This window comes from Neodiprion lecontei, chromosome 7 (genome assembly GCF_021901455.1).
Source record: "Neodiprion lecontei isolate iyNeoLeco1 chromosome 7, iyNeoLeco1.1, whole genome shotgun sequence".
Classification (NCBI taxonomy): domain Eukaryota; kingdom Metazoa; phylum Arthropoda; class Insecta; order Hymenoptera; family Diprionidae; genus Neodiprion; species Neodiprion lecontei.
The window spans coordinates 4,354,174-4,367,203 of NC_060266.1; the positions used below are offsets into that span (position 1 = coordinate 4,354,174).

The following is a 13,030-nucleotide window of genomic DNA, read 5'->3' on the forward strand; positions in this document are numbered from 1 at the left end:
AATCTTTCAAAAAGTATTTCTTCATTGAAATAAAGCCGTTTTGAGTCGATACTTTTATTTAAAAGTCAACTGGTTAATTAGACGGTAAATTTCCGCAATTTTCTCAGGCGCTGTGAGACCTGCTTGCCACGTTCAATCGCCACACTGCGCATCGGAACCCTGCATGCACGGTGGTCATTGCTTGGAGGGATGGAACAGATTTCACTGTGATTGTACGGGGACACCGTTCACCGGACCAACTTGCGGCAAGGGTGAGTCAGCTCGCATTAATCAATGCTGAACGAGATGCTGAAAGTTTACGTTTTCGTGTACTGAAACATCCGCTGAATGAAAAATACGCAGCGATAACTGTCCTCAATAATCATCGCATTCGAGGTCAAGATAAGCGATTAGCGATGTCATCGTTACCATAAAAAGTTATCAAAAGTACCACATTTATGAGTACCTCAAACCACAAGTCAAGGTTCCGTTCCCAAATCAGGCATACGACATGTTTTTTCTGTCACAGTGGTACGGTTCGTTAAAATTGGTGATAATTGTCCTCAATCATATCATTCAAGCCCAAGATAAGCGACTAGCGATGTTATCGTTACCATAAAAGTTACCAAAAGTATCACATTTTTTAGTACCTCAAACCGTAAGTCAAGGTTCCGTTCCAAATCAGGCATACGACATGTTGTTTCTGTCACAGTGTCACGGTTTATTAAAATTTGCATCACGAAGCGAAAACCGCTTGATGCTATGGTGAATCGTAAATTTGTTGTACTCAAATTAAAAATTTGTATTGGACGGTACGAATAACTGTTTCCAGTGTTCGTTCATTGGACACGTTGACTCGCGAGTTGTTCAACATCTGAAGCGCAACGATCTCGAAAAAATGGTTAGACTAGCGATACTATCGAGCCTGAGTTTAACGAAGATTAAATTTTTCTTACACGCTATTATTTCCTTTCGTTTTTACAGACGCATCGACGCTCCATCTAAATGGTACCCAACAAATGACCGCTCTGATGCCTGAGGATTCGAGAACTCAGGCGGAAGAAGTCGTGGTTCGTTTTAAAACGGCAAAATCTCGAGGCTTGCTGATAGCAACCAGTCTTGAGAACAGTTCTGATCGTCTTCAGCTTTCCTTGGAGGAAGGCAAGGCCAAGATGCTCATTCACATAGGGGATCGCGAAAAGGTGAGATCTTGAAAATCGCCGTTTCTAAGGGAAAAGAATCCCACTTCCAGTGACGCAGTGATTATCATATCGTACCGATTGTCACACACAGGTTGTCATGGTCGGTCAAGGGCTGAACGACGATACTTGGCACACTTTGAAATTCTCGAGAAGAGCTACCTCGTTAAAGCTCCAGGTCAACGACGAGCCCGCAGTGCGTGGTAAGTGGGACTACACCTAATTAGTTTCCAATATCCACACGAACGTCACAGATTCAATGGATTTCCCATAACGCACCATTCGTTACGACCGAATGAACACACAGCCAGCCCTAATGCAATTTTATAATATACCGTCTCCAAAAGTCCCACTGATGACTTTGAAAACGCTAACGTATTTTACTCACGTCGTAATTCTCTTTCACGGTTATCGGGCAGGAATGTCAAAAGCTGTTTGAATAATTGACGCTCATGCTTGTAAAACCGAAGTGAAAACGTTCGAATAAAAATACACTTTTTTAACTTTGGCAGATGGTGTTTTTTTTTTTTTTTTGTATTTCTTCATTTTACAATAACGGGCTGCACAGTTTTTTCGTTTAACTAATCGAACTTCGACTTTTAATTCCGAATTTCTTTGACAGCCGAGACCCTTCTTGGAAAGCAGAGCATCCTTGAATTTCGAACTCTACACGTTGGTGGATACCTTCACGCCGAACACGACACTCCGCACTTTGTCGGGCAACTCCAACAAGTCTGGTTCAACGGTTATCCTTATCTCGAAATTGCCCGGAGCGCCGGATCTCATCAAGGCTCTCATCAAGGAGTGACTCCGATTATAAGGGTGACGGGGAAATTTGGAAAGCGAAATCATCCGGTCCACCATCCCGTCACCTTCACTTCGAAACACACGTTCGTTGGGCTTCCAGTCCTCAAGGCTTACGTGGAGACCAACGTCTACTTCCAGGTTCGCTAATCACCCCCTCCAAACCCATTCTGACCTTAACCCATGCAGACCTCTTCCATTTAAAACCAAAAAACCACGAGCAATTATCTCGTACAGTTGGAATCGTGGTTCAAAATGTACCGTCAATTCGACCTTTGACCTCTTCCAGTTCAAGACACGCGAGGCGAACGGACTTCTTCTTTACAACGCGGGTCGCGAGCGTGACTTCGTCGCCATCGAGCTGGTCAACGGTCACGTGCACTACGTTTTTGATCTGGGAGACGGACCCGTTCGCATAAAGGACACTTCTAGGTCTCGATTGAACGACGGCAAATGGCACGCGGTCAGCATCGCTCGTCCAGCACCAAAGAGACACACTCTGGCCGTCGACGACCACGTTGCCGCGGTCAACAGTCCCGGTAGCAACGAGAACTTGGACTTGGATGGGATACTCTACATAGGTGAAAATACCGCTTCATCGTCCAACCATTCAAACCAGTTCGTCTTCTCGTTGAGTCGACGTGTGTTTGGTGCTCGGTCGAGTGAATCATGGTCGAAAAGACATGGTCTAAACTCTTCGTCCATCGACTCACCGGCGTTATGTTCAAACAATTGCGTTCACAGGTGGCGTTGAAAAATCACAGTACGGTCAGCTACCAAAGAACATCCTTAGTCGCCACGGTTTCGAAGGATGCCTCGCCTCTCTTGACCTCAGCGGCGAGAGTCCCGATCTTCTGTCCGATGCCGTGGTTCCCAGTTCTCTGGTCGAGTCAGGTTGCGACGCGCCGAATTCACATCCGGGGAAAAGATGCACCCATGACGTTTGCGCCAATCATGGTACCTGTGTTCAACAATGGAACAGCTACACCTGCGATTGCGATATGACCAGCTTTACGGGACCGACGTGCAGCGACGGTGGGTTCATTTCGTGTAGTGGAGTAAAGGGGTGGTGGTAAGAAATCGGAAAAACTGAAAATCAGAATGGCCAGAATTCCTTGTTCAATAAACTCGAATAACAAATATGAGAGAACGGATACTGTCAGAAATTTTAAGTCCCGAATGGTGCCCGATAAAAAACTGCAGTTTACCTAAAATGTATTTGGTCGAGGTCTCTGTTATCCGGAACCAAGTAATTCGGAAAACGTTAATCCAAGAATTCAGAGATGCAGAATTTAATAATGCATAGAGTCGATATTCGAGAGAATGAATTTGTAGAAAGTTTCATATTCTCAAATGTCCAATTATTATAAAACTAAAAGTTAGAACTTCATCATGTGGAAACAGCCAAAAACAGATCTACAAAATGTACAAGCGTCATTATTCAGAATCGTACAATTCGGAAAGATCGGTAATACGAAAGTAACCGTATAGATGTCTTACCACCAGAATTTCACATTCCGAGTCTATCCAACTGATCTATTTTGACTTGTAAAATGTTTTACACAGAGAATCAAACAAATTCTTTACTCGATACTTGATAAAGAAGAAAGAACGCAATGCAAACGGACAACTTTGAGTTGTTGAAGCTGTCGAGTTAGACCTTTAAAGTGTGGCCAACGATGTGCCTGACTCTTCTCATATATTTCGATTCTTCATTCCGACGATTCTGATATACAGGAATTCTATATTCCGAGCCTTCTATGAGATAACTACTCGGAGTCCTAACCGTTCTGATCCTTGATCCTTCGCATTTATGAATTCGAATAGATGAAAATTCTACTTTACGATCCATCCGAAGGTTATTTATTTGTGTTTGCGAGCAATCGCATTTGCCTCATTCTGCTCATGGCCGTCCGGAATATTCACCAGCTGTCTATTTTAAATTCTATAACTTTCAAATTTCGATTCTTTCATATTCTATTACCATTATTTCTGGCTTAATAAAGATTCACCACTTTGTTATTTCGTGATCGTGAGTTTTCGATATATTTATGTTCTGGATTCTGATCATTCTGATTTTTTACCCGCACCCAAGTAAAGTCGAGTCGAGTCTCGTTTACTTGAATTATGAACTTTACTCAGCCATGTTGGTGAAGTCAAGTGACATGTTAAGGGGGATACAGCTTGGATGGTCTAGAGTCATACCTATTTTTAGTATTTATTTATTTACTTACTTATTTATTTTTTTTCAGAAAATGAAATACTTGGAGCAATTTGAGTTCGAGGGCTTTATTGTTTGTTGTTTCAAGAACAGTTTCAGAATTTTTTTGACCCCGGATGTCGTTAATGACGCACTCACGTATATCTGGGTACATTTTGTTTCACAGAAGCAACCGCCTACGAATTTGGAGCGGGACGTGGACTCATTACGTACACATTCCCCGCTGATCGAAGACCGGAAATGAAGAGAGACATGATTGCTATGGGCTTTGCGACCGGGATTAGTGACGCCGTTCTCATGCGGATTGAATCAGCTTCGAGCAACGATTACCTGGAAATTGAAATTGTTAGTTCGATCAAACTTCGTATACGTCTTCGGAACTTTGCACTTTTATACGATATCGACGTTGGCTGAATCGACTCTTGAAATCTAAATTCGAAAATAAGTCGTGCAGTACGAAAAAAAAAAATTTCAAAGTACCAAAGAAACACACGATCTACGAACATTTTAAAGATCTTGGTATTATAAGGGGGAACACTGCTGTCGGATTTTGGAAAATTCGTTTTTTTTTTTTTTTTTGGTTTTGGCTTTAAACAACATTTTAGGCTCATAAAAACAATATCCAGTGGATCTTGTAGTGACGTTTCTTTTTAGGCAGGTTCAATTCTCGATTTTGCCACAGTGCCTCGAAGCTCGCGCTGAGTGCTCGTAAAACTTCAAACCGCACATTTCTCGATAGCAATTTTTTTCAAACTGGGAGAACAGATTACTCGAACACTGTTGCATGAATCGATTTGAAATTTTGACGGTAGCTTCACAAACACATTCTCTGCGGAAGTACCCAGCCGTTTTTTATATTGAATGTAAACTTTTTTTTTCATAAGCATTTTACTTCTTATCGTTTGGCCGAAAGTGGAGTAATTTTTTCAAAAGTGCACCATTTCCATTAAATTTGATTGGAAAAAAACCACTACGCATTTGTACAGGGAATAGTATATGGATTAAAAAAAAAATTGGTTTTTTGTAAAAGCTGGAAAACTAATTTTCATTTTCTACCTGGAACTATATTTTGTCGACTATGGTAAAAAGTGAAAATAGTTAAGAACTAACCGGTAACCGGAACTAAAAATTTCTCTCAGTGCGCTGTGCCTCGAGTGGATTTGGTACTTCAAATCCGCCAAATGTTTCCTCACTTAACAATATACAGTAACAAAAATAAGGAATGTTTAACTCTCGTAAAACATATCTCGACTATACTTTCACCGGAATCTGATACCTTGTAGAAGCGTGATACACGTATGATATAAAAATGGCTAAAGCACACTTCGAATGCGCGAAGCACGTGTCACCGCATCCGTTGACAAAGATAGATAAAACTTGTCACGCCTTCTTCCTTATCATCGAACGAATAGCGTCAACCGTAACTGATACAGCGCGCGTACAGTGTAAAACTCTGTTAAAATTCCACAACGCTCTGATGCTTTCCTATACCCAGTACATAATGAATTTGTACATCATTGAAGATACAAGCTTGTCAGTTACACAAAATGTTGCTAGTTGTCGCGCGTTATCTCTAATTATAACCGCGGTAATATCTTATTGTGTAAATATACTCCGTACCAGCTGATTATCGCTTCAGGAATCCTACCATCGCTTCTGTCATATTCTCCGTGTAACTAATTTTAAAGAGAAAGCTGCGATATCACATTTCCGTCAAATTTATCCACAATCGCAGGATGATTATTACAAAATTGAAACCGAAGGATATACATAAATGGGAATTGACATAATTAAGACTAGAATTAACGTTTTAAATTTTTTTTCTCTCTTTCTTTTACATCTTTTTTTTTTCCACCCTTCTTACGCAAAGTTTTTTGTTCTCAATTTAACTCACGTTCGTCTAACTTTTATTTATATTTTCTTTTGTACCTGCTCGTTTATTTATTTATACATTTATCTTGTAATATTTTATTAAAAAGAAAAAGAAACTGCCTGCTTCTTTTTTTTTCTTTTTCTCTCTTTACCGTTACGTTTTGTAAGCATTGTATGTCTTGCAATTATTTTCTGTGGTTTTCAGGGAGATAATTCCAGAACCTGATACTATTATTCTCTACTCTGTTATTATTTCTATTTACGTTTTCAGGTCGAAGGAAACGTGTTTGCAGTTTACAACATGGGGACCAACGATCATCCGATCGGCGAAGTTGGTGTAAAAGTTAACGACAACCAGTATCATGTTGTCAGATTATCGAGGAGCGGACCGAACAGCACCTTGCAAGTTGACGATTATAATTTGCAGTCAAATCATCCGTCTGGTGAGTTTGGAATTTATCTTCATTTACGTTCAGTCTTTTCCTCTCCGTTTTGTATGCTTGGAAATTGTCTCGTCGATTTTTTAAAATTTTATTACACAAATTTCGATATTATGCATCAAACGAAAATTGCGTTGATCAAACTGTCGAAAATATTTCCTCAACATAAAAATGGAAAATTGAGACGAAACGAAAAGAATTTACGCAGTACTTTTTTGTTTCGTGACAAAATCTTTGAAAATCTGTTAAATTTCCATGTGAAAAAGTTCATTTCACTGGTTTTTTTTCTTTTTTTCTTTAATCGAACATGAAATCTTCGTATAGGTCTGTTTTTTTTCGTTATTTGTGCACGGATTTTTACCAATTCTCCAATTCTGGTCACTTTTTTTCCATTAGGTCGAAATTGTCAAGAGTAAAAAAAAAAAAAAAACCACAGAAAAATTTTAATATATTACACAAGTATGAGAAAAAAAAACTAAATGAGTATGTTGTGACAGAAAAAGCGTAAATTTTTTGCAACGTGTGTGAGTTACTGTGAATTCTGAGTTCCTGGTTCTGCTATGTATTAATTTAGTTCGATGAAAACAGGCAGGTATTTACTTGCTGGAAAATTGATACGATAGTGCGAGGAGTGCGCAAGCTTTGAACGCACGTGATATGAAATCAATAATTACACGAGCATGACAAATCGTCCGCGAATAAAACAGTATAGATATGTACAAGTGATTAAAAAAATAAATTTACAAGCTACCATTTCATTTTTTATCTCTCTCTCTCTGTCCGATTCGGCTAGAATAAAATAGATTCAAGTTTCGTGTGATATGCAAATGATACAAAAATATAGGAGTAACCATAACCATCAAAATTTGATCTTCAGACAAGTTAAGAAAACAAAGGATTCGTCAATCATTCGCAATTGTTGGAGCGTTTATTCTTATTGATAGGAAATCAGTAATTATTGACGGTTATACGTAGAAATTAACGCAAGTTTGAAAATTTTTTATAAGAAATCATACCAATAAACTCGCTCTTTAATTTCTATAGTAAATTCGATCTTTACTCTGAAGAAGGAGAAAAAACAAAATGTTCATCAAGTTGTTTCGATTTTGTTAAAACCGAACATTGGCAACGAAATTTAAACTAATAATAAATTCGGATTAAATTTCTTCTTGTCAAAAAAAAATAAATAAATAAAAATTAGAAAATTGCAATAGCTTGTAAACCGAAGAAAAAAATAATTTTCATAAATAAATGATAATTTCTTTATTTCTATGAAACTGTTAATGATAAACAGAGATTTTGTCATGATTGAAAATTTTTTACCCTCTTACAAAGTAACGGATTAACGTGATAAAATTGCAACAATTTTTCCGGTTTTTGAGATTACGACATGAAGAAAAATCGCAACGACGATTAACAAATCGTCTGGTTATTATTTTTCTCGAGAAAACGTGGAAGTGAATAGCTTTTACAAAAGTATCGACGCTGAGAGCAAGTCGCCTCGACTCGAAACTGTAATTTTCAACCTTCCTGCTGATTTCTAAGATCCTAATACGATGCGTTCGATTAATTCGTATTTGCGGTACTTTCATCGTCAGCAAACACGTGTAACAAGGTTCGTTAATGACAAGGCTAAACGACACACTAAATGACGATTTGATCGTTCGACGGCGAGACGCTCTCTAATAATAATAAAAAAAAACATGCACAAGAACTGTAAACGATTTCTCGTCGTTTAGTCGTGAGCAAATTTCACGAATGCGCCTAATTTTTGCCTCCTTCTTTAATATATGGCGTCCTGTTATCTCGGGGACTGAAAATTTCCGTTAAGATACTTTCGAATGTTCTTTTCCACGCGCAAAGAATCACCGCTACGTCGACGAGACTGTCGTTTCACAATTAAAGGCCTCTTTAATTTTTTCGGAAATTAATATTCAAACGTCTTTCTAAATTCGTCTGATTTCAATGTCGCTCTCTAAAAAATCGCAAATGTGACTCGGAATTATCAGCGCAAAACGTCTTAATCTCAAAGTGAACGATACGCTTCAAAATTCTCATCGATTGATCAACGTAACTAAACGACAAGGTTAACCTCTATCGAAACGGAAGCGAATATGAGTCGTGAATTCTGCGTTTCGTTAAAACGGTAAAAACGTGATACTTGTCGTACTTGTTTTTTTTTTTTTTTATTATTATTTTATTCGCCGCAAAAATGAAAAGGACTCGTTACAACATTTTCGGAGAAATAAGGGAAGTAACCCTGTCGTGAAATTGTGATGGCGGTTGAAAAACGAGGGACAAAAATCTTCCGGATCAATTTTTCCGCTTCACTTTCGTCAGAGTTCTAAATCCCTGATAGAAAATCTCCAACTAATTCGTGTTTACAGCGTTCTTCACGCCTCTTAACAAATTTTAATGGGCTATTAAACCGGTGATAGTTTGTCGACTTCTTCTGATATGAAAATACGTTATACTTGACCAAATAACACATTTACTTTGACAAATTACACACCTAGGTATATATATATATATATATAATAATGCGATTTCGGACAACGTTGGCATCTACCTACAAACACTCTTCGATTTTATTCGGTCCTGTTAACTTGGGGACACCAAATTTCCGTTGGAATAACTTGAAATGTCCCGGATGTATCGCTGAAAGAAATATATATATACCTACTACGCTCAAGCTGATTCAAAGAAGCTGCCCGTAATAAACTGTTTACGATATCTTTAACACTCACATCGTAAAAATGATAAATGATAATACACTGGAGTAATTATATGGATGTTCGTTTATAATGTTCGATAACTAATTAAACAATTAATTCATTGCATCATTCGGTGTGTAATAATTTTTTTTTTTTTATTAAATGGATAAACGCGTAGTTATTTCAATTTTAACAGACTTACATTCATCGCCAGAAGTTTTTTATTCGTTTTATAAATTAATTTTGCGTTAATCTGACTGTTTGAAACTAGGAAATAAAATATAACAAATTATATTTACAATTCGTTTTTTCATTAGAATAATACAGACTACCAATTCACAAATTCTAGTGTCGGATAACGAATAATGTAACGTAGTCAGCGCTCACAGCAGTGAAAAAAAAAATGCTGAATCAGTTGTCTTTTCTAACGTTTATTCGTACTTCTGAATTTTATGGTAGTAATATTTTGTTGTTGTTAAAATCTGGCAAACGATACTTTCGGAATAAATATTTTTAGAATGTAATTTTACTATTTCGGTGTAAAATGAGATATTGGTTCGATTATCTTTGACTTGCAATTTTTGCTCCACGCATTGCCGACCGGAAATAAAAATTTCTCTCGGTTCGCGTTCGCCGAAGCCCGTTAAAACTCGCCCTTGATCTCGGGACTAATCTAACTCGGCGATTAGCTGCCTCGTTCAAAAAATCGCGCCCTGAGCCCTTTGCCCTCGATCTACCTTCTCGGCTTGGATGAAACTCTGTTTCCGACATCCTATAGAAATGCCCTTTGGAGCCAGATTTCTCACGATCGTCAAGAGCCTCGGAGAAGAAACACTCGGACGTTGAACTATGAGAACGGTCCCAACGAAGGATGGCTGGGGTGACTTTTTTTTTATCGAAAAGGGCGTAAAAGTACTCAACTATCCCTTCTCGGACCGTTTTTGTGACCGGGGTTCGAAAGAAATTCCTCGAATCGGTATCGGTATATACATATATATATACCTAGTCAAGGGTCAAAACGATTACGACTCCAGGTATTAATAATAGTGTGAGATTTCACAGATATTAGACTTTCGATGCTGGGAAATTGTCATTGTTTTATATTATTTGTTTATACAACGTGTGCCGCTTACATTTCGTTTGAATTGTTTCAACTTTTTCGTTACCTTGTGATATCAAAGTTATATTTTTTTTTTTCTCTATTATCAACAAACTGACCGTGATGATAATCGTACCTACAATGTGGATTATTGGATCTAGGTATTGAAAAACTTCAATGATTCGGTTGATAAGAGATTATAATATTAATCACTTAGTTTTTGACTATTTCTAACAATTTCTGTTGTTTCAATACAGTTTCGATTGATCTAAAATTCTAGATCAATGATTTCTCAATGATTTTCAAATGTTACAGTTTTAAAGGAATCCATTTCTGGATTTGAAAATGAACTGAAAGTAGATTGAAAATAACTTACGATCAAATTTTATATATATCATATATATAGAGAGAGAAATTATTAGAAATATACTTTTAGTTCATTTTCTCATCAAGGAATGAAGTTCTTTAAAATTGTAATATTTGAATACCATTAAGAATTCATTGATCTCGAATTTTAGATCAATTGTAACTGTATTGAAACAATCGAAATTATTATAAATAGTTAATATATATATGGATTGTATATTTCCCTCTTATCGTTCATAGCAACAATGAGAAGTTTTTCACTGAGAGATATTTTTATTTCCGGTTACCGCTCGATCCTTAACTATTTTCATTTTTTACCACGATCGAAAAATATAGTTCCAGGTAGAAAATGAAAATTAGTTTTACAGCCGTTACCGGAAAGTCTGGTATCCGTTGCTATTCTTTCTCATTACGGTCGCTGTTGCTATATTTTCTTGCAAACGTTGCGAAAATTTAACGCTCGCGCAAGAATAAATTGACGTTAAAGCCTTGTTTAACAATATTCAAACAGTTTTCTTCAACGATACCTGTTTTACCGAATTTTTTTCAGTTCTTGTAACAAATGAAATTTTTCCAAGTCTTCCTCGACGTTGTCACCGGCAAGTACGTCGATGGTGAATTTGAGATAGCAACTTGAGTTAGGCGGGAAAGGCCTCCGAGGCACGTGGGCGACGGTGTCACGTGACGATAAGGAGGGTGGTTAGACCGACAATCCGAAGAAGACTTCCTCGACGAGAGGCTCTTCGAAACTCCACGAGAATTATGTTTCCCTGTTACTCGAAGCGCCACATACCACCGCTGAATTCCCACGCGCCTCCGTTGAGTTCTCACGCGCATCCGTTCGTCCGCCACGACGTCCAAGGCGCGTGAGAAAAAATTGTCCCACCGAGTCCCACGATAAACGTTCCTCGTATACGTATACATACGTAGAACAACGCACACGTGTAAAATTCTTATTAGCATCGGTGAGACATGGAGCATACATGCTCGCGCGCGTGTGTGTGTGTGTGTATAAATTTATTTACACGTATGGTAGGTATATAGTGACTTCTTGGGCCGAGATGAGGTCCTGGCCAATCGAAGTACCCTATTATACCGTTCTTGAGGAACTCTCCCACGGTGTCCAGACGGAGCAGAGCAAACGCCGATAAGATCCCGTGGGAATGGTGGAATTTTTTAAATCTCGTAACAACCTCGGTCCGGGATGAGAAGGGCTAATTTTTTTTCTCTCTATTTTTCTCTCTTTTTTTTTCTACCTACCGTCTTTTCTCCAAGTCCAAGATTCACCGAAGTCACACTTGCCGATGACGATACGTTTCGATACTTTTCTCATTTTTTAATGTCGTTCTTAACGTCGGTAGCTTCGGACCGATAAAGGTGGATCAGTTCCAGAAAGGAAGCCGAAACTTTGACGAGTCATTTGGACGTTTAACGAGTCGAACCTTCGGCTGGAGTTTCCAATTCCAATGAACGATATTATCGCAAGCGCATTCCCGAAATACCAAAGCATCGCGTACATGCGTCGGGTTACATGCAACCGAGTAATCGGCACCTCCAGTCAGCTAATAAAATGCTGCAAGCATCGATGAAAAAAAAATGTGGTTCACTTGAGCGTGGAGACACTCGAGCTGCAACGAAGTACAAGCGACCAATAATACGAAACAATTACGGTGGGATCAGGTTACGATAAACCCAAACAGGAATTCGTAATATTTCTCACTAATCTTCGGGAATTTCCCCGTCGTGCGAACCGAAACCGAGATTACTTGCTTCTCAAGCGTGGGAGAATTACTCGCAAGGGGCAAAAATTGATCTGGTTTAATATCAGGGATGCATAGAAACCGAGGAGTCGTTCACTCGTTTTAAACTTCGAGTAGTCCGCGTTCCCACGGGATTACATCCCGTCGTTTGATACACCTCTTCGTCCTTATCCCTTTCCCACAATCAAGACGATGTTATCTCGCGATTTATTAAATCGCAACTGGCGGCGTTGCGAAGTTACCTCGCGACTTAATCCATACACGCTGACTGTGAGAGAAATTTTTAGTTCCGGTTACCGCTCGCTCCTTGACTATTTTCATTTTTTACCACGATCGACAAAATATAGTTCCAGGTAGAAAATGAAAATTAGTTTTCCAGCCGTTACCGGAAACTCTGGTTTCCGTTGCTATTCTTTCTCATTACGATCGCTGTGATTTGCAAAAGTACCTTCCAACGTGCTCAAAATATATCATGGGTTACGAGTATTATTGGTACAGTGTCTTCTTCGCAACAGTGAAAAGTGACCCGCTCTTCGTTAATTTGACCAACATTCGATCTATGAATACCTATAACGT

General features: G+C 38.5%; 1 protein-coding gene across 5 annotated transcripts in view; it reads left to right on the forward strand.

The window, feature by feature from the left end:
- Nucleotides 1-13,030, forward strand: part of LOC107224304 (neurexin-1) — a 90,363-nt gene that overhangs the window by 54,760 nt on the left and 22,573 nt on the right. For all 5 annotated transcript variants that reach the window (XM_046744951.1, XM_046744953.1, XM_046744952.1 and 2 more), the window contains 8 exons: nt 108-251; nt 964-1,181; nt 1,273-1,381; nt 1,801-2,123; nt 2,272-2,563; nt 2,727-3,017; nt 4,370-4,548; nt 6,347-6,518. In XM_046744951.1, coding sequence (XP_046600907.1) covers nt 108-251; nt 964-1,181; nt 1,273-1,381; nt 1,801-2,123; nt 2,272-2,563; nt 2,727-3,017; nt 4,370-4,548; nt 6,347-6,518 — 1,728 coding nt within the window. The remainder of the gene's footprint in view (nt 1-107; nt 252-963; nt 1,182-1,272; nt 1,382-1,800; nt 2,124-2,271; nt 2,564-2,726; nt 3,018-4,369; nt 4,549-6,346; nt 6,519-13,030) is intronic.